General features: G+C 41.7%; 1 protein-coding gene across 1 annotated transcript in view; it reads left to right on the plus strand.

Moving 5' to 3' along the window:
- The window catches only part of LRRK1 (leucine rich repeat kinase 1), a 74,331-nt gene that overhangs the window by 28,986 nt on the left and 23,128 nt on the right, over window positions 1-22,217 (plus strand). The window contains exons 14-22 of the mRNA XM_083371408.1: window positions 388-602; window positions 1,793-1,957; window positions 3,033-3,205; window positions 5,456-5,576; window positions 7,863-8,022; window positions 8,701-8,977; window positions 14,605-14,776; window positions 17,964-18,127; window positions 20,572-20,711. Of these exons, the coding sequence (XP_083227534.1) occupies window positions 388-602; window positions 1,793-1,957; window positions 3,033-3,205; window positions 5,456-5,576; window positions 7,863-8,022; window positions 8,701-8,977; window positions 14,605-14,776; window positions 17,964-18,127; window positions 20,572-20,711 (1,587 nt within the window). The remainder of the gene's footprint in view (window positions 1-387; window positions 603-1,792; window positions 1,958-3,032; window positions 3,206-5,455; window positions 5,577-7,862; window positions 8,023-8,700; window positions 8,978-14,604; window positions 14,777-17,963; window positions 18,128-20,571; window positions 20,712-22,217) is intronic.

Below are 22,217 nucleotides of genomic sequence, written 5' to 3' on the forward strand. Positions count from 1 at the left end.
TGACGTCACGTGATGTCGTGTGATGTATCAGAGCTTTTTCTCCATTGCTGGCAATGGGGTGGGTGCGGTTTCCGGATGACCTAACCTAACTTACTTCAAGCACCGCCAAGATGACTTTGCTCACCCTACATAAAATAAGTTTTGTCTATTTTTTTTTTGACTGGCTCTCCTCTACCATTCCTGCCTAGCAGTTTGAAAGCATGGAAATGCGAGTAGATAAATAGGTACCACTTCAGTGGGAAGGTAAGAGCGTTCCATGTGCCTCAGCATGTAGTCATGCTGGCCACATGACCATGGAAGTGTCTTCCAACAATGGCTAAGAAATGGAGATGAGCCTTTACCTGTATCATCATCCACCAATGATTTCTCTATACCTTCCACCTGCAGGACCCAAGACCATTTTAGCCTATTTACGTGCCCAGCTGCGCAAAGCAGAAAAAAGTAACGTGATGAAAATGGTGGTGGTGGGTCCTCCGCGACAGGGAAAATCCACCTTGGTTGAGCTACTGCAGACAGGGAAACCATCTCTTTCAATGCCCGACAATGCCACCATCCGGACCACAAGATGGGAACTCCAGAGACCTGCCGGATTCAAATCCAAGGTAAAAAAAAAAAAGACAAACTTTCAACATTCCAGAAGGGGCTTTGAAGGGCAGGGCATGTCAAATTTGATACCTCTGCAAAGATTCCAGCTGGATTTCAGTCCATGTCCCGGGGTCATGTGATTCCCCTTGCGCAATCTTTTGACAAGCAAAGTCAGTGGGGAAGCCATATTCACTTTACAACCGTGCAGGGATTCTGTTAACAATTTTGGCAAGAAAAGTTATAAAAAGGGGGGGGGGAAACTCACTTAACAACTGTCTCATTTAGAGAGAGAGAGACATGTGGGGTTCAATTGTGGGTGTAAACCGATGACTACCCATATCTCATTTACATATTCTCTCTCACACTCTCTCATGCTCTTTCTCATTTTACATGCTCTCTGTCTAAAATCTCTCTCATGAATCCATAACAAAAGCATAACGAACGTGGAAGATAAGGAAAACGGACATTTTTCTGAAAGTGAATGTTAGTCACATTCCGAAATTTCAGATAGCACAAACAAACAAACAAACAAAACCACCCCAACCCCCACCACATTATTTGAATCCATCTGGAAATGCTTCCAAATTGGGCCTTTGGAGGCCATGTCTTCACTAAAAGGTGAACATGTCGTAGAATTCCAAAATGAATTATCTAATTAATTGTATTTATTCAGACTCTGAATAAAACGGTCAGGGATGTAGAAGACTTTGGAATTGAGTGACTACAGAAACAATTCCAGTGTATTTCAAAATAGTATTCTTCGCGTCCACCCTTTGCTTTCCGTATGGTGCCTTTCACACCTAGACCTTATAAGTTTCAATAATTAGACCTCATAATTGGAAGCCTTTATTCTGTTTCGTTGACTGTTTTGCAAAATTTAGCAGCAGATGAACTGGTTGGATTCATGTAGAATAAGAGTGTGGTGGCTCTTCTCTGTCAGAGTTGGCTTCTATTCCAAATTTTAACTCTGGGAATGTAGGGCTGCCTTAAAAGCAAGCAATGTGTGGAAGGGAAATGACAAGCGCTCTTTCTTCAGAGTGAACATTGACACCCATTGACACCTAGATGCCGTACGCTATGAGGATATGGGAGGGTGCAAGCTCATTATGCATTCACCATTCTCTCTCTCTCTCTCTCTCTCTCTCATTTAGTTTAACTGCTATCAAGGGGTATTCGTTCCCTTCAATGTAGCTCTTTGTCCAATTAGGTTGACGCTGTTGAGTTTAACGTCTGGGATATCGGAGGCCCCGCCAGCATGTCAACAGTCAACCAATGCTTCTTCACAGATAAGGCATTGTACATTGTCATCTGGAACTTGGCACTGGGAGAAGAAGCTGTGGCGAATCTTCAATTCTGGTTACTCAGTATTGAGGTAGGAGCAGTGGAAGTACCAGTTTAGCGAAAAGCTATTTTTCATTTCACGTTAAAATTCTTCAGGGTTGACATCTTTACATCAACTATCACCCAACTGTCATCCTTCATCTCTATGTGTTTTGTTGGTTCCTAATGTTTATTCCAAAAACACATTCGTGAACATTTAGTTTAAGCTTCCTTCTTTATTACCCTCCAGATATGTCAAATTTCAGTTCCCATAATTCCTCAGAGTAAAGGTCCAATATGTTTTGTTGTTAAAGAATGAAATCATTTTCTGTCATGATACAGGCAGAAAAACTAATAGCATGTGCAGTAGAACCTTTTTTTAAAAAAAATCCTCTTAATGGGATACGAGTATCCATAAAGCATAATATCATGTCCTACACATGATATCTGAATGCAGCCCATGTGGCTTATTTGAAAAACTGGAATTGCTATGCCATTGGATCATAAGCAAATGGTGGCAGTTATAGACATGTGTATTTCCTAGTTTATCTTTGGTTTGTTTGTCTGCCTTACCTAAGACTTCCAGAGGGATGCCAGCATAGAACACAGAACATCATCACAATTGGAAGGGATTTTGGAGGTCTTCTAGTCCAAACCCCCGCTTAAGCAGAAGACCCTATAATATTTCAGACAAATAGTTGTCCAGTCTCTACTTAAAAGCCTGCAATGATGGAGCATCTACAACTTCTGGAGTCAAGCTGTTCCACTGGTTAATTGCTCTCCCTGTCCGGAAATTTCTCCTTAGTTCTGGGTTGCTTCTCTCCTTGATTAGTTTCCATTCATTGCTTCTTGTCCTACCTTCAGGTGCTTTGGACAATAGGCTGACCCATTCTTCTTTGTGGCAGCCCTTCAAATATTAGAACACTGCCATCGTATCACCCCTAGTCCTTCTTTTCATTAGACTAGACCTACCCAATTCCTGCAACCGTTCTTCGTTTGAAGTAGTCATTGGCCAAGTAGGAAACGATCACTTCATTTACCCGCAAGACCAGATCTACTTTGTTCTGACTCTTCCAACCAACTGTGGCTTAAGTGAACCATAGCTTAATGCCACTCTCTCTTTCCAGGCCAAGGCTCCAAATTCAGTTGTGCTGGTGGTAGGGACACATCTGGACCTCATTGAAACAAAATTCCGTGTCGAAAGGATTGCCACCTTAAGAGCCTATGTCCTGGCTCTCTGTCGATCTCCCTCAGGTTCAAGAGCCACTGGCTTTCCAGACATCACACTGAAGCATTTGCAGTAAGTTGGATGTGGGTGCAACAGCAACTCACACTAGCAAGGCCTTACCTTCAGCTGCTTGCTTTTCGACTACTCAAGTATGACCAGTGCTTTTTTTGTAAAAGAAAAAGGTGCCGGAACTCACACATGTCATACATCCCGCCTTGCCTACCCTACAAGGTTCCATCCAAAAAAAGGTACCGGAACTCCATTCTGAGCGTTCTATGAGAAAAAAAGCCCTGAGTATGACTAAGGAAGAGTGGTGTCATGGGTCTACCTCTGAGCAAATTGCGGGGTTTTACTGCAGGACATGTGCAGGTAGTCCTTGACTTATGACTACAACTGAGCCCCCAAATTTCTGTTGCTAGGTGAATTTTACCCCATTTTAACAATTTTTCCTGCCACGGTTAAGCGAATCACTGCAGTTCTTAAGTTAGTAACACGGCTGTTAATTGATTCTGGCTTCCCCATTGACTTTGCTTGTCAGAAAGTCACGTGACCCTGGGACACTGCGACCGTCATAAATGTGAGTCAGTTGCCAAGTGTCTGCATTGTCTGAATTTTGATCATGGGGAATGCTGCAATAGTCGTAAGCCGTGGAAAACGGTCATAAATCACTTTTGGAATGCCGTTGTAACTAAAGGAACTGTTGTAAGTTGAGGACCACCTGTACTGTTATGAAACATCTTTCCTGAAAGATGGTGGATTATAGAGTCCAGAAGCACCAAGGAAGTGACCACTATTTTTTTAAGTGAAGACCAAGGGGAGGGTGATACAGTCAAAGCAGTTCTCAAACAGTAAGATATGTCTTTAAATGTCTGAGATTAGGTCTTAAGCCCTGTGGTTGCCTCACAAAATTGTACTCCAGAGAGCTGGTCACATTCTTTTCCACAAAGCAAAGCCTAGCCCTAACATTTTAATTTCACAGCTCAATCCACCATGCTGCACAAACAGAGCACAAGATAGCGTTACCACGTCATGTTTAGGCTTTCAGGGTGACACAGTTGTTGCCCACAAAAATGTGTTGATAATGAGCCATTTATGGCTTGGTTAGTCAAGCTTAGCATGATGTTTGAATGGGAGATTTTATTTTATTTTCCCAGTAGAGAAAGAACTAGAGGTCAGCAATAGCTTATTGTTTGGCTTCTTGGTGATACATGACTTCTGAGTTCCTGGCCTGCTTACTAATTGCATTTCTGTGAGCCCAAGACAGTGGAGCATCGTTAAAAAGGCTGGACTTTATTGCTAATAATAAGGGACGGGGCTGGCAAAATATTGCAAAATATTTTCTCTTCTATTTTCAGCACATAATGCCATTGGTTAAGGAGCAAATGCAACAAGGAGAGCTGAGTTGATCTTGGCTTATCTCAAAAGCCTAAGCATGGTCAGACCTGATTCATCCATGGGTGTAATACCAGCAGGAAATCTAGGGCTAGATTATAAAATCAGATGTGTCACTAAGAGTCGTGATGGCGCAATGGTTAGAATGCAATTATGGCAGGCTAATTCTGCTCACATTGCCAGGAGTTTGATCCTGACTCATTCAAGGTTGACTCAGCAGCCTCCCATCCTTCCAAGGTCGGTAAAAATGAGGACCCAGATTGTTGGGGGCAACTTGCTGACTCTGTAAACCGCTTAGAGAGGGCTGTAAAGCACTGTGAAGCGGTATATAAGTCTAAGTGCTATTGCTATTAAGAGCTGTGGTGGTGGAGTGGTTAGAATGCAGCATTGCAGGCTGACTCTGCCCACTGCCAGGAGTTCGATCCTGACCGGTTCAAGGTTGATTCAGCCTTCTTCCTTCCGAGGTGGGTAAAATGAGGACCCAGACTGTTTGGGAGCAAATATGCTGACTCTGTAAACCACTTAGAGAGGGCTGTAAAGCACTATAAGTCTATTGCTATTATCCTTCCTTCCTTCCTTCCTTCCTTCCTTCCTTCCTTCCTTCCTTCCTTCCTTCCTTCCTTCCTTCCTTCCTTCCTTCCTTCCTTCAATAGTGCACAGTGATTAGAATGCAGTATGGCAGGCTAACTCTGCTCACATTGCCAGGAGTTCGATCTTGGCTGGTTCAAAGTTGACTCAGCCTTCCATCCTTCCAAGGTCAGTAAAATGAGGACCCAGATAGTTGGGGGCAATAGGCTGACTCTGTAAACCACTTAGAGAGGGCTGTAAAGCACTGTGAAGCAGTATATAAGTCTAAGGGCTACTGCTATTGCTATTGCAGATAACAACAGAGGTTGCATGTGATTTTTCTCCTGCCATTTCTTTTCACAGTGAACTCTCGTGCAAAACACTGGAAGGCCTGGATGGGTTGCGGCAGCTGATTTTCCATATCAGCACAAACATGAGGGATGTCGGAAATTCCATTGGCTCGCAGAGGCTTGTTGGGAGATTGGTGTGTAATTTCTATAGGAGACAGCTATGTCACTTTATGTGTGTGTGTGTGGGGGGGGTTTCGGGGTTTCTCCATTTTGTCATTTTTAAGAGACACATAAGCTCTGCTGAGAAGTAATGTAAACATGGCACTGTTTAGTACACATTAAGACTCCTTAGCTGCAGTTGTGTGCCCAGAGTGTCCAGATGTTGGAGGGTGGGACAAATTAGCCTGCACAATGTACATTTGCTTTATGACTGGGTGTGACTTCCAAGTATAGCTGTCAACGCTGCTAACATCGAATGTTATTGCTTGACAAGAGATGAAGAAGTAGCCATTTCATATATTAAACTTGTGTATTGCTTTAAGAGATTGGATTAAGGTTGGGAGGGGGGAAGAGGAGGATTGTTCCTCAAGGCCATCTGAAATTAAAGAAGATAAGAGCTTGTCGGGTTTTCTAAGGGAAGGGAAATGGATTCTTTAAATTAATTGGAGAATATGATTAATGACAAAATTAGAAAGGTGTTTTAAGATATTGTGCAAGGGGCAGAGATTTCAGATTCCAGCTTCCTTTGAGCAAACATTTGCCAGTGTATTAGGCTAATAAAGGACTTTTAAGGTAAACAATGCCTCAGAGTCACTTGAAAAGCCCATACATCGGAAACTTGACAATCGCTGTAATTCCAACTGATTTGATCTCATCTTATATTGGAATAAATCTGACTGAATTACAATGGCAGGGAATCACTTTTCTAGCCTTATCTCTTTAACCTTCTATATCAAGTAGAGAAAATGTTTAGCTCTCCAGAGTTTGGTGAAGCACATCTTCTAGGGCAGGGGTAGGCAACCTTGGCTCTTTTATGACTCATGGACTTCAACTCCCAGAATTCCTGAGTCAGCTATGTGACTCAGGAATTCTGGGAGTTGAAGTCCATGAGTCATAAAAGAGCCGAGGTTGCCTACCCCTGTTCTAGGGGAAGCTAACGGGGGAAGCTGGGAGTTATAATTCAGCAACATCTGGAGTAAGCTATCAAGCTGCTCTTCTCCAGTTCTACATGCTGTTTCTCCAGCTCCTCCTCTCCATGTGGGTGGGTCAGTGTTCTACTACGATCTCATAGTAGCGGTTGCTTATTTAGACAATAATGTAGACATGGTGATAGACTTGGGTGATGCATTTGAATCATTTGAAAGCAGTGCACGAGACTGACGGCCTTCAGATATCCGGCATCTGGTTTGCAAGGATGCATTGCCTCCAAATATCTTGGTTGGCCTTAGTCTCCTAACCAGCAGTAGAACCATCCTCCATGAGTTGTCTCCATCAAAGGTGTATTGGGATGGCAGCTTCTGGAATTTCTGAAGCTGCTTGGAGAGGACCAGTTTGCGTAGATTAGCCAATGACCATCACCCACAACTTTGAAGAGTTAACTAGCCTATTTTATTAGGCTATACTTGAGAAAGTAATTCATACTTGTTGCATCCAGAACCAAGGCCTTTTTATTAGCTGATCCTGAATTCCAGTTAATATAGGAAATGAAAAAAAGACATGAGTGAAGGTAAATATTCATGTCCCAGGATAATGTTGCAGAATCCAATCTGGGTCCAGAGGTTTAGTCTTCCAAGCTTTTGGATTCATGCTGGAGCCCATCCTCAGGGAACTTCTGTGTGTGCTTTGAGCTGTTCTCTGTGTGGTATTTACATGGTGGCTGTTGTGTGTAGCATTTTAGATGTAGATTGGGGTGTTGATGACTGGCTATTAAGTCCTTGGCTGTTGTTTCCTTGGGCTGCCAAATCCCCAGTTCCTAAATACTTGATAAGCTGGGGGTAAATCAGCAGTCCTGTTAATTGAAGAGCCTGTTTCCCAGGCTGTTTTTGTGCCTGCTTGTTGAACAGTCTTAGCTGCTGCAAAATTGAATGTATGTTTTTGTTTATTGCAATGTGAGACTACCAATGAGTTGGGGTCTCCTCATCTGACTGCTTGCTTGTGTTCTTGCAATCCTTCCCATCTGTCCTACGTAGTCACAGGGGCAAAAAGACAGCCTTTTCAGAACATCAACAAATGCAATTTCATTCCTTCTTAGTCTCAGCAACCAGACTGTGCCAGTGGTCGGATTCAGATATGCGAACAACCGGTTCTCTGTGTGGATGCCGCTTCCGGAAGTCCATTCTGGGCCTGGGCAACAAAAAATTAGCTACCAGTTCTGCTGAAGTAGTGAGAACCAGCTGAATCCCACCACTGGACTGTGCTATATAAAACTGAGCAGATATGTTGCTTTGATCAAGTGATTTATTTGCACTATCATGTAACAGGTCCCGAGGAGCTATTTGAGCCTTCAAGTGTCCGTCACAATAGAGCAACAGAGGAGAAGCCAAAACGATAGTGTGCAATATCTCACTGACAAGGAAATACAAGGAATCATTGAGAAAACTCCAGCCAATGACATCAAGGATTATGAAGACATGCAGGCTGGTATATATGCATGGAATAATTTTATCAGAGGCTAGGTGTATAGTATGCTTGACAGTGTACAAGGAGATTCTGTTCACAAGCTATGCCTGTGTTTGCAAAGTTGAAGTGGTGAGTTTTTTCTGGTGTTCATGAAACCCAAAAGAGTGAGCTGCAATTGCATCATAGCTGCGCATTCCCTGTTGTCTCATAAGGAATTCCTAGGGTGATTTCCTTGGGGGTGTTTTGAGTATTTCAGGAAAGAATTAATATTATAAAAGGCAGAGGGAATAACAACAATGATGTCCAATCATCTACACTTCTCTACTTGGGGGAAACTCAACAGAGCCAGCCATCTAAAACAAAATAGGAACAACCTTTTTTGCCCCAGTTCTTCAGCAAATTACTGCAGTTGTTAAGTGAATCACATGGTCATTAAGTGAAGGTGGCCTTGATTGTCAGAAACCAGCTGGGAAGCTTGCAAATGAAGATCATGTAATTGTACAACTGTTGTAAATGCATACAACATAGAGTTGGAAGGGACCTTGGAGGTCTTCTAGTCTAAGCCCCTGCTTAGACTATATACACACACACATACACACACACACACACTCACAAACAGTGGAGTGGCCATCTAGAAAGAAGAGACAAGGGTAATCAAAAGGCGATGGCACCCTTTGTCATATCTTCCTTTCTCCACAGCCATCAATTTCCTGATCGAAACAGGGACGCTGATGCATTTCCCAGACACAAGCCATGGGCTGAGGAACCTCTACTTCCTTGACCCGGTGTGGTTGTCCGAATGCCTGCAGAGAATCTTCAACATCAAAAGCTCCAAGTCAATCGCCAAGAACGGCGTGATCAAAGCCGAGGACCTTCGGATGCTGATGGTCGGGACTGGGTTCACCAAGGAAACCGAAGAGCAGTATTTCCAATTCCTGGCCAAGTTTGAAATTGCGTTACCGATAGCTAACAACAGGTACACTGGTAATTGTCGTCCGAACGGAGTGATTGAGATTGAAAGAACCAAAAGGGGCAGGAAACAAAGTCACTCCAGAGTCCTTTCTCCTCCTCCTCCTCCTCCTCCTCCTCCTCCTCCTCCTCCTCCTCCTCCTCCTCCTCCTCCTCCTTCTCCTCCTCCTCCTCCTCCTCCTCCTCCTCCTTCTGTGATTTGGTGATTTGCAGAAGCCCAAAAGGCCCTTTCCAATTACCCAGCATACCGGCAGTCCTCAACTTACGGCCACAATTGTGCCCAAAATTTCTCCTGCCAAAGGAGACGACTGCGAAGTGAATTTGCCCCCATTTTATGACTTCTCTTGTCACATTCTCTCGTTAAAGCGAATCACTGCAGTTAAGTTGGTCACACGGTTCTCAAGTGCATCTGGCTTTTCCCATTGCCTTTGCTTGTCAGAAGCTCCCAAAAGGGGATCGATCACACATGGCCCCAGGACACTGCAACTGTCATAAATAGTTGTCAAGTGTCTGAATTTGGATCACATGACCACAGGCAGGGAAGCCGTGTGGTGGTTGTAAGTGAGGAAAAATCATCCTAAGTCACTTTTTCCCAGTTGTAACTTTTCAACGGTCAGTAAATGAACAGTTGTTAGTCAAGAACTGTCTGTATTTGTGGAGACAAATTTAGATGGAAACTTTCTCCAAACTCTTTCCAAAGAAGGGGAGATGTGCCAACGATTTCCCAAAACAAGGGTTCTGCCTTAGGGTGGGGGGGGAACCACCTCTCCATGGGAAAGTTATTTTTCCTTTGGAATTTAACGGAAGGGTAGGAAGGCAGAGAGGTTGCAGGGATGTTTGTATATGAAACACAGGACATCCCATGTTCTCCTTGGCCGTCTTATCTCTACACAAATTCCATCCATTAAAATCCTCCCCCCACCTCCCAAAAAAAAAAACTCCTTTGGAAAAATGTCTCAAGCAAGATCTCTTTCATCCAATGGAATGAAAACCGAGAGAAGAATGCAAGGGAATTTTTCTTCAAGGCATTTGCATAGCCGAAATCTGTTTCAGCTATGCTTTGTTGACCGTCCCAGACGCAATCTGATAAATCATGTGTTCGTGGCTTATTCGGCCAATTTCTGGATTTATTTTCCTTCCCTTTCACCTTCTTATATCCATATGGGGCTAAAAAACAAAACCAACTCTTGTGTTCTGAGCTCAAACATAACAAGCAGTGGTTAAAGCCAGAGTCATATTTGTGGTTTGTTGGCTGTGATGGGGTCAGTCTTCCTGTTCATCTGTTTCCCAGCCCTTTTTGCAAACAGGAGCCAAGAGGGAAAAGATCACAATAAGATTGTCACTTAGCTAACCTTATTTGGGCTGAAAAGATAAGCTGGGTCTGGTATGGTCAGCCCTTAGGTGAGAGACCTCCAGAATATTACAGTCCTATCTTAGCACTCGACTGCCTCAAAACTCATCGAATTCTGTATTTGACGGGTTTTGAAGCAGAAACCTTGACCCAGTGCTTGTCTTTCTTCCAATAGTCAACATGCAAGCAAGAATTTGCTGATGTCAGCTGCCTTGTGACTTGCTATCTCTTCCAGCTGAAATGGCAGGTCACGTGGTGGTAGGTGACCATCCTAGAAAAGTGGTAGTGGGGGAGAGGAATGAGCTGAACCAGTGGCAGCACTGCACAAGCCTAAGTGAGAAATGACTGGAGCTAGGCGATTGGTAGAGGGATGCGGTGGCTCAGTGGGTTAGGACGCGGAGCTTGTCGAACAAAAGGTCGGCAGTTTGGCGGGTCGAATCCTGAGTGCCGCGTAAAGAGTGAGCGCCTGTTACTCGTCCCAGCTTCTGCCAACCTAGCAGTTCGAAAGCACATAAAAATGCAAGTAGAAAAATAGGGACCACTACGGTGGGAAGGTAACAGCGTTCCATGCGCCTTTGGCGTCTAGTCATGCTGGCCACATGACCACGGAGACGTCCTCGGACAAGCGCTGGCTCTTCGGCTTTGAAACGGAGATGAGCACCGGCCCCTAGAGTCGGAAACGACTAGCATGCATGTGCGGGGGAACCTTTACCTTTACCTTTTAGGCGATTGGTGGTACTCGGATGTTGCCATATCCTAAAAGTGGTACAATGGGTGAAAAGGTTGAAAAGCCCTGGTCTACAGAACAATTTTTCTGACAGTGGGAAAAAACAAAGGGATGTTTCCCATTTTTTGAGCACTGAATTCCCATTGGGATGGAGGAAGGAGGCAAAATGGTGCAAACTATTAAAATTCTCCAGAAGCAGAAAAGGGAAGTTATTTGTTATTTGCATTGGGAAAACCTTCATGATGGTGGTGGTCATCTCAGGACTGACTCTAAATACTTCTCCATTCTTCACGGCACATGTTTGCATTCCACCTGAAAAGAAACATACAGGAAGCATTGGGAACTTAGTGGCTTCCAGATTTTAGATACAACAGTCCCTTGCCACTGGCTAATCTGGCCTGGGTTGGTAGGAACTGCAGTCCAGCCTTTTCTGAAACTAGTGATAGGATGAGTCATTATTGCAAAGGTCTATTTCCCTTCCCTTCAACCCAATTTATGACATCTGGCTGTAGGGAGTGCCTAAAAAGAATCAAAATAAACTCTGCACATGGAGTTGACACGTTAGCAGGTCTTTTTGCCAAGAAGATAGGGTGTCAGGTTTTGGCATTCCCCAGAAAGAATTTAGAAAGATTTGTGTTGGACTTGACTTAAGGAAAGGGATTCTTCAATGCTGCCATCATGAGCTTCTCTGAATTATGAGTCAGAAGCTGCTCTAAACACCAGAAGCTGCTTAGTTTGGGTTTTTTTTTAAAAAACAACAACACATTTTTCTTCACATTTGTTCTTTCCTCCTTCTCCTCTCTTCTTGCCAAACAAATCACGGCGAGGATCATCGTGTTTTCCTTTCAGATCCTTTTCAGATCCTTTTGGTTCAAATGATGCTGCTCTTTATTGACACTGTTGCTGTGATTAGCTCTTTAGGATGGATCATTGGCAATTAGTGTCTGGATTGTCGGATAAGCAGTTTGCAACCCTGGAGAAAAAAAAAAACAATTGTCAGTTTTATCAGCCAAGAAACATAGAATCTTCTAACAGAGATAAATGCACTCTGTGCTAAAGATCTCAAGTTTAAGGGGTATTCTGAGACTGTAGCAATAGCAATAGCACCTAAGACTTATATACCGCTTCGCAGTGCTTTACAGCCCTCTCTAAGTGGTTTACAGAGTCAACTTATTTGCACCCAACAATCTGGGTCCTCATTTTACCAACCTCAGAAGGATGGAAGGCTGAGTCAACCTTCAGGCCTGTCAGGTTCAAACTGCCAAACTGCAGGCAGCCAGCAATCAGCAGAAGTAGCCTGCAGTTGTTGTTGTTAGCTGCGGAGTCATGTCCAAGCCATCGTGACCCCATGGACAATGTTCCTCCAGGCCTTCATGTCCTCTACCATCTTCTGGAGTCCGTTTAAGCTCACGCCTACTGCTTCAGTGACTCTATCCAGCCACCTCCTTCTCTGTCGTCCCCTTCTTCTCTTGCCCTCAACCTTTTCCAGCATGAGGCTCTTCTCCAGTGAGTCCTTCCTTCTCATTAGGTGGCCAAAGTATTTGAGTTTCAACTTCAGGATCTGGCCTTCTAAAGAGCAGTCAGGGTTGATCTCCTCTAGGACTGACCGGTTTGATCGCCTTGCAGTCCAAGGGATTCGCCGGAGTCTTCTCCAGCACCATAGTTCAAAGGCCTCAATTCTTAGTACTGCACTCTAACCACTGCACCACACGGCTGTAGCTGACTGTTCCCTTGTCTCAGTTCTCATATGAAGCTGAAAATGCATTATTTAAAACCGTTGACCACAATTCATGCTGATTCTGAGAGTGGCAGTTAATTATGCAGTATAATGTATAATGTAATATTTCACCAGTATACCTTTTTTTTTTTGGAAAGTGGTTCCAGGTCTTAAAAGAAATCAAGATCCTTCATTGCTTTCCTTCGAAAAATCAGCATCTTCTAGCATTCAATTATAATGTTTTTTTAATGACCGTTACAATTTGGAAAACATATTGAGTTCTGTATTTTTTCCCCTGAGACTTTCATAGTGAAAGCAAAACAGGATGTTTAATAGAAGCCCTTTTTATGTGTAAGGCGCTGCAGTGACAAGTCATCACAACTATTGTTGATAACACAAAGGCCTTACAATATTTATTGTTCTTCAGATTGGAGCATAAAATATATACTTTACAACCCTGGGGTAAATAGACGGTCCTGGAAACAGAACATGTTTGGAATGACTAGTTCTTTGGTTGCTGTAGAGCAGTGCTTGGTTTCCAATCTTTTCTTCACCATGCTGCAAAGGTTATAAGTGTGAAAAATGGTCATAAGTCACTTTTTTCAGTGCTGTTGTAACTTCCAACAGCCACTAAATGACCTGTTGCAAGTGAGCTTAATATCAGTTTCATTCTCTTCTGGTCAATTTCTAAATACTCCTGAAAAAACTGCCCAGCTTGTTTTTCTCTGCTTTTCTAAACAGCAGGTACTTTCCTTGTGCAAAATCACATAATTCGAAACACAATAGCAACTTACAAAACCCACAGTTGCCTTAATAAAACACTATAAAAGTGTTTGGGAAGAATCTAGATTTTTCGGGGGGGGGGGAGTAAGAAAGAGGATGTTAGAATACAATTGTCTGAAAGTGAAGTATTCAACACAGTAATGGGATGTATATGTAGAACAGAACAGAACAGAACAGAACAGAACAGAACAGAACAGAACAGAATAGAATAGAATAGAATAGAATAGAATAGAATTATGGAATAGAATAGAAGAATAGAATAGAATAGAATAGAATAGAATAGAATAGAATAGAATAGAATAGAATAGAATTATGGAATAGAATAGAAGAATAGAATAGAATAGAATAGAATAGAATAGAATAGAATAGAATAGAATAGAATAGAATAGAATAGAATAGAATAGAATAATAGAATAGAATAGAATAGAATAGAATAGAATAGAATAGAATAGAATAGAATAGAATTATGGAATAGAATAGAAGAATAGAATAGAATAGAATAGAATAGAATAGAATAGAATAGAATAGAATAGAATAGAATAGAATAGAATAGAATAGAATAGAATAGAATAGAATAGAATAGAATAGAATAGAATAGAATAACAGGCTTGTAAGAAACCTTGGAGGTCTTCCAGTCCAACCCTTGCTCAGGCAGGATACTCTATACCATTTCAGACAAATGGTTATCCAATCTCTTCTTAAAAACCTCCAGTATTGGAGCACCCACAGCTTCTGGAGGCAGGTTGTTCCACTGATTAATTGTTCCAACTGTCAGGAAATTCCTCCTTAGTTCCAGGTTGCTTCTCTCCTTGATTAGTTTCCATCCGTTGCTTCTTGTCCTGCTTTCAGGTGCTTTGCAGAATAGCTTGACTCCCTCTTCTTTGGGGCAGCCCCTGAGATATTGGAACACTGCTATCCTGTCACCTCTCATCCTTCTCTTCATTAAACTAGACATACCCAATTCCAGCAATCGTTCTTTATGTTTCATCCAGGGTAATGAAATTCTGCTTTCCAAAACTGCACTTTGTATAATCTGAATGTTTAACTGGGTTTCAGTTATCTCCTGCCCCACCTGCTTCCTGCCAAGCCAGCCTTTGATGTTCACGGCTTACGCCACCAGACAACAAACAGCATCCAAAGAGTTTTCAAGATGAGCTTTGTGCCTGTTGGGTTTTGGCAACGTTTTATAGCCCGGATGCTGATCAGTCTTGCAGAGATGGATCTTCAGGTATGTGGATGAAAGAACTTCAGGGGGTGATGAAAAGTTGAACCACAAAATGTGTTGGCAGTGCGCTTTCTCCATCCACAATGGAATGTATTGTTTTATCTAACTTGGTTAAACAGTTTAAGAAGATAAAAGGGGACAGAAATGAATATGAGGTGAGAAAAAGAAAAGAAGGAAGAAGAAATCAAAGATGGAGCTAAAATGAAAGACAGAGAAAATCTAAATAGAAAAGAAAGAAAAAAACATACAGAGAAGTAGCTTCCAATCTTCTTTACAGCAGTTATAAGTACAATGATAAAATATAGAATTATACATTTCTCTCTAGCTTCTTGATTACAACTCAGCTCTCTTTCCTATAATCTGTTCTGGTCTAGGATGGAATGCAAAGCATCAGCTGTGAATATCTTATGATCTTATGTTAATGATCTTATGAATGTCTTATGATTGTTGTGAGCCAACAAAAGTCAAAAAGTATAGTCATTCGTGAGACCCAAGGTCCAATCCCCTCACAGCTTTACTGAAAACTCCTTGAAAAATGTACCTTTTTCAGCCTTAATAATGTGAAAGAAATGTCTTATCAAGAGAACACAATAATATTAACACACTTGCAGGGCACAGATTGGGAATACTGAATATGGATCATCTCTGATTCTACAGAAGGACAGGGCAGCCTAAAACTGGAAGCAAAATGCCAAGAAGTCTTGGGAATTTTGAGATTCAAAATCCAGTATTGTAATGGGGATGTTTTTGCTTGTGATGTGCAATAGCTCTAAGTCTAGGAATAATAACAACAACAACTTGATAATTTCCAGATAGTGGTCATTTTCTACCATGTCCGTGAACCAATCCTATCAGAATTAGCTATAGGCTCATTTCTCAATGGCTCTGTTAACTTGTCTGCAATCAGAAACATTTGTGGGGGGGAAAATCTCTGGGAAATTAGAGTAGGATCATATCTCAATAGTCTACATCAGTATTTTTCTGTCTGTCTGCCTGCCTGCCTGCCTGCCTCTATCTATCTATCTATCTATCTATCTATCTATCTATCTATCTATCTATCTATCTATCTATCTATCTATCTATCTATCTATCTATCTATCTATTTTATTGGCCTTCCATCTTACCTCAGGATAGCTGGGCAGCTTACAATATTATTGGTCAAATGGCTATGGTATGGAGGCCAGAAATCAGGGTTTTCAGGAATAATGTTGGTTGAGGAAGCCAAATGTGAGTTTGTTAATGGAGATGCCATTCAAGTAAGTCCCTTACAGCATATATCATTCCCTACCACATTTATTTTATTATTTTGGTCCAATCCCAAGGAGGGTATTTTGATGGCATCTAGAACCACCAAAATCGTCCTTTGCAATTATGGAATAGAGCTTTGTTTTTCTCTTCAAAGCAAAAGTGATTCAAGCGTGCCTGTAATCAGTGTGTGTGTGTGTGTGTGTGTTTTGCTGAATACATAATAGAAATACATTTGGCACTAGTTAATTCTAAGCACTTGATTACACTTCATGGGCAATCTGTGTAATTAGCCACCCAATCTTGTTATCTTGTTATTATCTTGTCATCACTTCAGACTGTTCAGTTGATTTGTATCAGCACTGGGAATAATTCTGCAAGATTTCAGGGCCATAGTTGGCTCATATAAACATAGAATTTTGGAAAAAAAGAAAGAAAGATTGAAAATATTTCCCGGTAAACTCTGCAGCGTGTGTTCTTGGTACCACCCCAGAACTAAGGTTGCAAAACAGCAGTCTTCAGTCACAAGGCGACTGAATGACTGCTGGGGGGAAAAGCCAAATATGCCACCAATAGCAATATAGTTTCCCAAAATTGTAAAACTACCATAGTTCCACTGTTCTCTGAGACAGACACACTTTTCTTTGAGCATAGCATTCAGTTCTGGAGAAGATTCAGAGAAACTGAAACAAGTATAAAGAAAAATCTGCATATGATCAGGAGATAATACAGGAAGCATTGTATTATTGGAAGAGATCTAGTTTTGCCTTCTGGTACTTTGGAAAAATAAGGGTTTTCAGGAATAATGTTGGTTGAGGAAGCCAAATGTGAGTTTGTTAATGGAGATGCCATTCAAGTAAGTCCCTTACAGCATATATCATTCCCTACCACATTTATTTTATTATTTTGGTCCAATCCCAAGGAGGGTATTTTGATGGCATCTAGAACCACCAAAATCGTCCTTTGCAATTATGGAATAGAGCTTTGTTTTTCTCTTCAAAGCAAAAGTGATTCAAGCGTGCCTGTAATCAGTGTGTGTGTGTGTGTGTGTGTGTGTTTTGCTCTCATAGACTAGACTAGACTAGACTAGACTAGACTAGACTAGACTAGAATAGACTAGACTAGAATAGAATAGAATAGAATAGAATAGAATAGAATAGAATAGAATAGAATAGAATAGAATAGAATAGGACAGGACAGGACAGGACAGGAATAGGAATAGGAATAGGACAGGAATAGGAATAGGAATAGGAATAGAATAGAATAGAATAGAATAGAATAGAATAGAATAGAATAGAATAGAATAGAATAGAATAGAATAGAATAGAATAGAATAGAATAGAATAGAATAGAATAGAATAGAATAACAGAGTTGGAAGGGAACTTGGAGGTCTTCTAGTCCAGCCCCCTGCTCAAGCAGGAGAATCTATACCATTTCAGGCAAGTGACTGTCTAGTCTCTTCTTAAAAACCTCCAGTGATGGAGTGACCACAATTTCTGAAGGCAAAGCTGTTCCAGTGGTTAATTGTCCTCTCTGTCAGGAAGTTTCTCTTTAATTCCAGGTTGCTTCTCTCTTTGATCATTTTCCATCCATTGTTTCTTATCCTGCCCTCTGATGCTCTGGAGAATAGTTTGACTCCCTCTTCTCTGTGGCAGCCCCTCAGATATTGGAACACTGCTATCATGTCACCCCTCATCCTTCTTTTCATTAAAGTAGACTTACCCAATTCCAGAAACCGTTCTTCATATGTTTTAGCCTCCAGACTCATCTTCGTTGCTCTTCTCTGCACTTTTTTTTTCCTAAAGGCTCAACCTCTTTTTTGTAATGTGGTGACCAAAATTCGACGCAGTATTCCAGGTGTGGTCTTACTAAGGTTTTATGTTATTGATTACTGATCTGGCCCAGTTCTTTTTGTAACATGTCCCTTTGTTTTTCCTCTTCTAGTTCTTTGAAAACAAGAGGGTGACCAAGAACCGAAATAAAAGCTCTGTAATCTACAGCTTTACAGGCACACAGAGAAACAGATGTAGCACCTTCCGGGTTAAAAGGAATCACACCATTTATTGGCAAGAAGGACTCTTTGTCTCCTTTGATGGAGGCTATTTGAGGTAAATATTACATAAGGTGGATTCAGTTTTAAGGCCTTACATTCCAAACCCCAAAGTAAGATGGGAACTTTTAAATGACCTCACATCGTTCACATTTCTTGGCAAGCAGAGACATGAGCTTACTTTTTCACAATCGTGGTTAGAGCCAGTGCAGAACCATATAAAATGGCTCAGATTCTGTATCACCGGCTGCTTAGTTTTAATTGAATTGATGAGCAGTTCTGTGGTGTTGGTTTTAACTCTACGGAGTTCAGTGGAGCTTGCCTTCAGAAGTTGTGGGTGCTTCATCACTTGAGGCTTCTAAGAAGAGATCAGACAGCTACTAGTCTGAAATGATATAGGGTCTCCTGTTTGAATTGGGGGCTGGACTAGAAGACCTCTAAGGTCCCTTCCGGCTCTATTCTATTCTGATTGATTTCTCTCCAATAACTGTGAATACAATTGCAGCCTAAAAGACCAAAATAAATGTTGATGCATTCAGTCTTAGGGCTGAAGTTTTGTTTTTTTTTGCAGTAGTCTTTGACTTATGATCATTCCTTTAACAACCATTCAAGGTTACAACGGTGCTGAAAAAGTGAGTTACGGTTGTTTCTTGCACATACCACCATTATAGCCTCCCTGCGATCCCACGATCAAAATGTGGGTTTTTGACAACCCGTATGTACGGTATTTACAAAGTTTACAAGTTCCTGCATCATGTAATCACCACCTGTGTTCATCCCAAGGGCTTCCAACAAGCACAGCTCATGGGGGAAGTCAGAGTAAGGAGCCCGTAATTTGCTTAGTGAACACAGCAAAAAAAGTCATAAAATTGGGCATGACTCACTTAAAAAACGTATTGCTTAGCGACAGAAATTCCTGTCCCAGTTGTGGCTATATCGCAAGGGCTACCTATAGCTATTGCCACTGCTTTGCCTGGGAACAGCAAGAAACTTAGCATCTTCTCTGAAGATGTCCCAAAGATGCTTTCTCAAAAGGCAACTGGACTTTGTTTTTCCTTGAAAACGTGTCGCTCCTCATCCAAGAAACTTCTTCAGTTCTGACTTCAGTTCTTTGTCTTCTCTGGAGACTCACCTTGGATGATGACAGTTAATCTTCTCAAGGCATCTGTTCCTCCTCCTCCTCTTCCTCCTCCTCCTCCTCCTCCTTACACTTTTCTCAAGGCCAACTTTGCATATTGAAACTCATGATTCTAAAATCTAAAATGATAGTTTCCCCCTACCCAAAAAAACCCTTCCTCAGATTTGCAACTGATGAAGGTCAAACATTTTTTAACGCCCGAAAGCTTGGAGGCCAAAGTAGATATTTGTATTCACCTGCTCGCACAACCTTCATCTTGCCGCAACTAGTGGCTCCCTAATGTTTTCCTTTTTTTTTTTTTGTTCTTTGAGATCAACAGATTTTTGAGCTAACTCTATTCTGAGGCTGGAAACACAGTCCCAGACTGAGGAGTTTTCTCGAAACATTTTCATCCTCAATTGCTCCCACAAGCACTGAATTGCTCCCACAAGCACTGTTTTGAGTCTTCTTCTGTTTGGAAGAAATTTGCGGAGGGTGGCGTGGAAGCAGAGTAAGTCCTGCAGGTTTGAGAAGCTCTCCTGCACCGCCTTTCAGGGCACAAATGCAAATGTTAAATTTCTTTGACCCTCACACAGTGAAGAGCAATTTCAGGATTCGTGCTGTGCGTTCAACAGAAGGTTGTTTAAATAACCTCCCACTGTTTTATTTCCAGCTACCAACCTTTCCCCTCTTCTGATTGTAAAAAGAACCCTGTTGTCTTTCTGAACTGGAAATTAAAGGGGAGCGTTGGGTTCCTAGGAATACAGGTACTCCTCGGCTTAATGACCACAACCGAGCCCAGAATTTCTGTTGTTAAGTGAGTCAGCTGTTATGTCGGTTTTGCCCCACTTTATGACCTTCCTTGCCAGAGTTGTTAAGCGAATCACTGCGGTTGTTAAGTTAGTAGCGTGTCTGACTTTGCTTGTTAGAAGGTCGCAGAAGGGGATCACCTGAACCCGGGACACTGCGACCGTCATAAATATGAGTCCGTTGCCAAGCGTCTGAATCTCGATCACCTGACCGTGGGGATGCTGCAACGGTCGTGTGAAAAACGGTCATAAGTCTTTTTTCTTCTTCCCGGTGCTGTTGTAACTTTGAACTGTTGTAAGTCAAGGAGAGCTGCAAGGAGTAAAAGGGTAGGAGACATCAAGTCTATGAGACGCCTGGACCACCTTCCACATCGATACGTACGTGGCCTTTTGCACTTGAATGAAAGGGGTGGAGCTAATAAAAAAAACAAAAAAAAACCAAGTAGATAACAATAGACCACAGAGGTTTTCATAGCTGTTGAGACTCAGTGGAAAAGCTGTTAGGCATAGATACCCAATTCTCCTCCCACTTGATCAGCTTCTCAACCTCCTTTCTCTTGACTCTAATTCCGGCAGCGTGGAGTCCTCTGATGTGAACTGGAAGAAGAAGAAAAGTGGGGGCATTAAAGTCATCTGCCAATCAGATGTGAGGGATTTCTCGGCCATGGCTTTCATCACTGATCATGTGAATTCTTTGATTGACCAGTGGTTTCCTGGTAAGAATGATCTGCGCGTCATTTCTGCTAAAATGGGGACGAAGTGGCCCAAGTTTGAAATAGGTCTGTGGAGATTCTCAGTTATCCAGGTCATGGTTGTCCCGAGGGTGCTTTTTCAAAAGGCAGCTGGACTTTCTTGGTTCAGTCAGTTCTGAAGAAGCTTCTTGGATGAGAAATAAAACGTCTTCAAGGGAAAGCAAAAACAATCCAGTTGCCTTTTGAAAAATCACCTTTGGGAACTGAAATAGCATGTTATTCTTAGGGATGTAGCACCCTGGCTGATCATATTACAGGAAACCATGATGTGATTTGATCTGTTTTGGCTTATTGTACTGAATGAATCCATTCATCCATCCATCCATTCATTCATTTCTTCATTCATTCATTCATTCATTCCATCATTCATTCACCTATCTGCCCTCTTAATAATGAGATAAAAACATAAAATATAACAAAACAATACAAACATATCATATCAGAGATAGTCATACTTAAAAATCCCTACGGTAAAGTAATCACATAAACTATTTAAATAATCTCACTTAATTTTCTGGCCCAATACCTGTGAGAAGAGCCAGGTGTCCAACAGACGTTATGGATACTATATTATTTATTTATTTATTTATTATTTATTAATTTAATTTGTATACTGCCCTTCTCCCGAAGGACTCAGGGCAGTGAACAGGGCAATACATAATAAAAAACAAGGTACAAAAATTAAAAAGTAATTAAACAGCAATGCCCGTAATAAATTAATACAGATTAAAAGGTTAAGATCAATGTATAAAAACCAGGTGGTGGTGGTGGTGGGGGAAACACGTTTGCACATGCTTAAACGTATCTGACGTGGCTCTTTTCACAGACCTGTACTTCCCGTTTTCTTTCTCCGGCCCGCGCCGTGGGATCACCTGTTGGTGTCCCATCCAATGAATTCATTTTGGGGGTGCTGTCCCCTACCAGGGGCAACTTGATGCCATTCCATTGGCGACTTATAAGATGAGCGGACTTTAACTCCCAGAATTCCCCAAGCATGAAAACCTAGCCCAGGGGTAGGCAACCTGGGCTCCTCCATGTTTTGTGGCTTACATTTTGGTATGAAGCTAGCTAATCGGTTATTATTTATTTAAGAAGCCATAACTCAACATGGTTCAACCCCACTATCAGGTGGTTTACTTCAACTATAAATTTGTAAAGATTGCATTGGCTGCTTCAGAATGGTTTGTGAAAAATGCACCAACTTTTTCATCTTGTGTCGTATTAACCTGATTGCTCACTTAAAAAGTTCATAAACTTGAGGATGGTAAATTTAATGCAAAGTGTGTGCGTGCCTGCGTGCCTCTGATCATGCACTCAAAAAGAACTAAAAAAAAAAAATCCTGAAATGCATTTTGAAGACGCATTTCCTCCTTTTCCGAAATGTCAGTTATGAAATATGCATGCATCGTTGAAAATCAAAGAATACTGTGTTTTTAATTTCAGAATGTTGTCTTTCTTTGTGTGCAGATT

Source organism: Vipera ursinii (assembly GCF_947247035.1).
Source record: "Vipera ursinii genome assembly, chromosome: 11".
NCBI lineage: Eukaryota > Metazoa > Chordata > Lepidosauria > Squamata > Viperidae > Vipera > Vipera ursinii.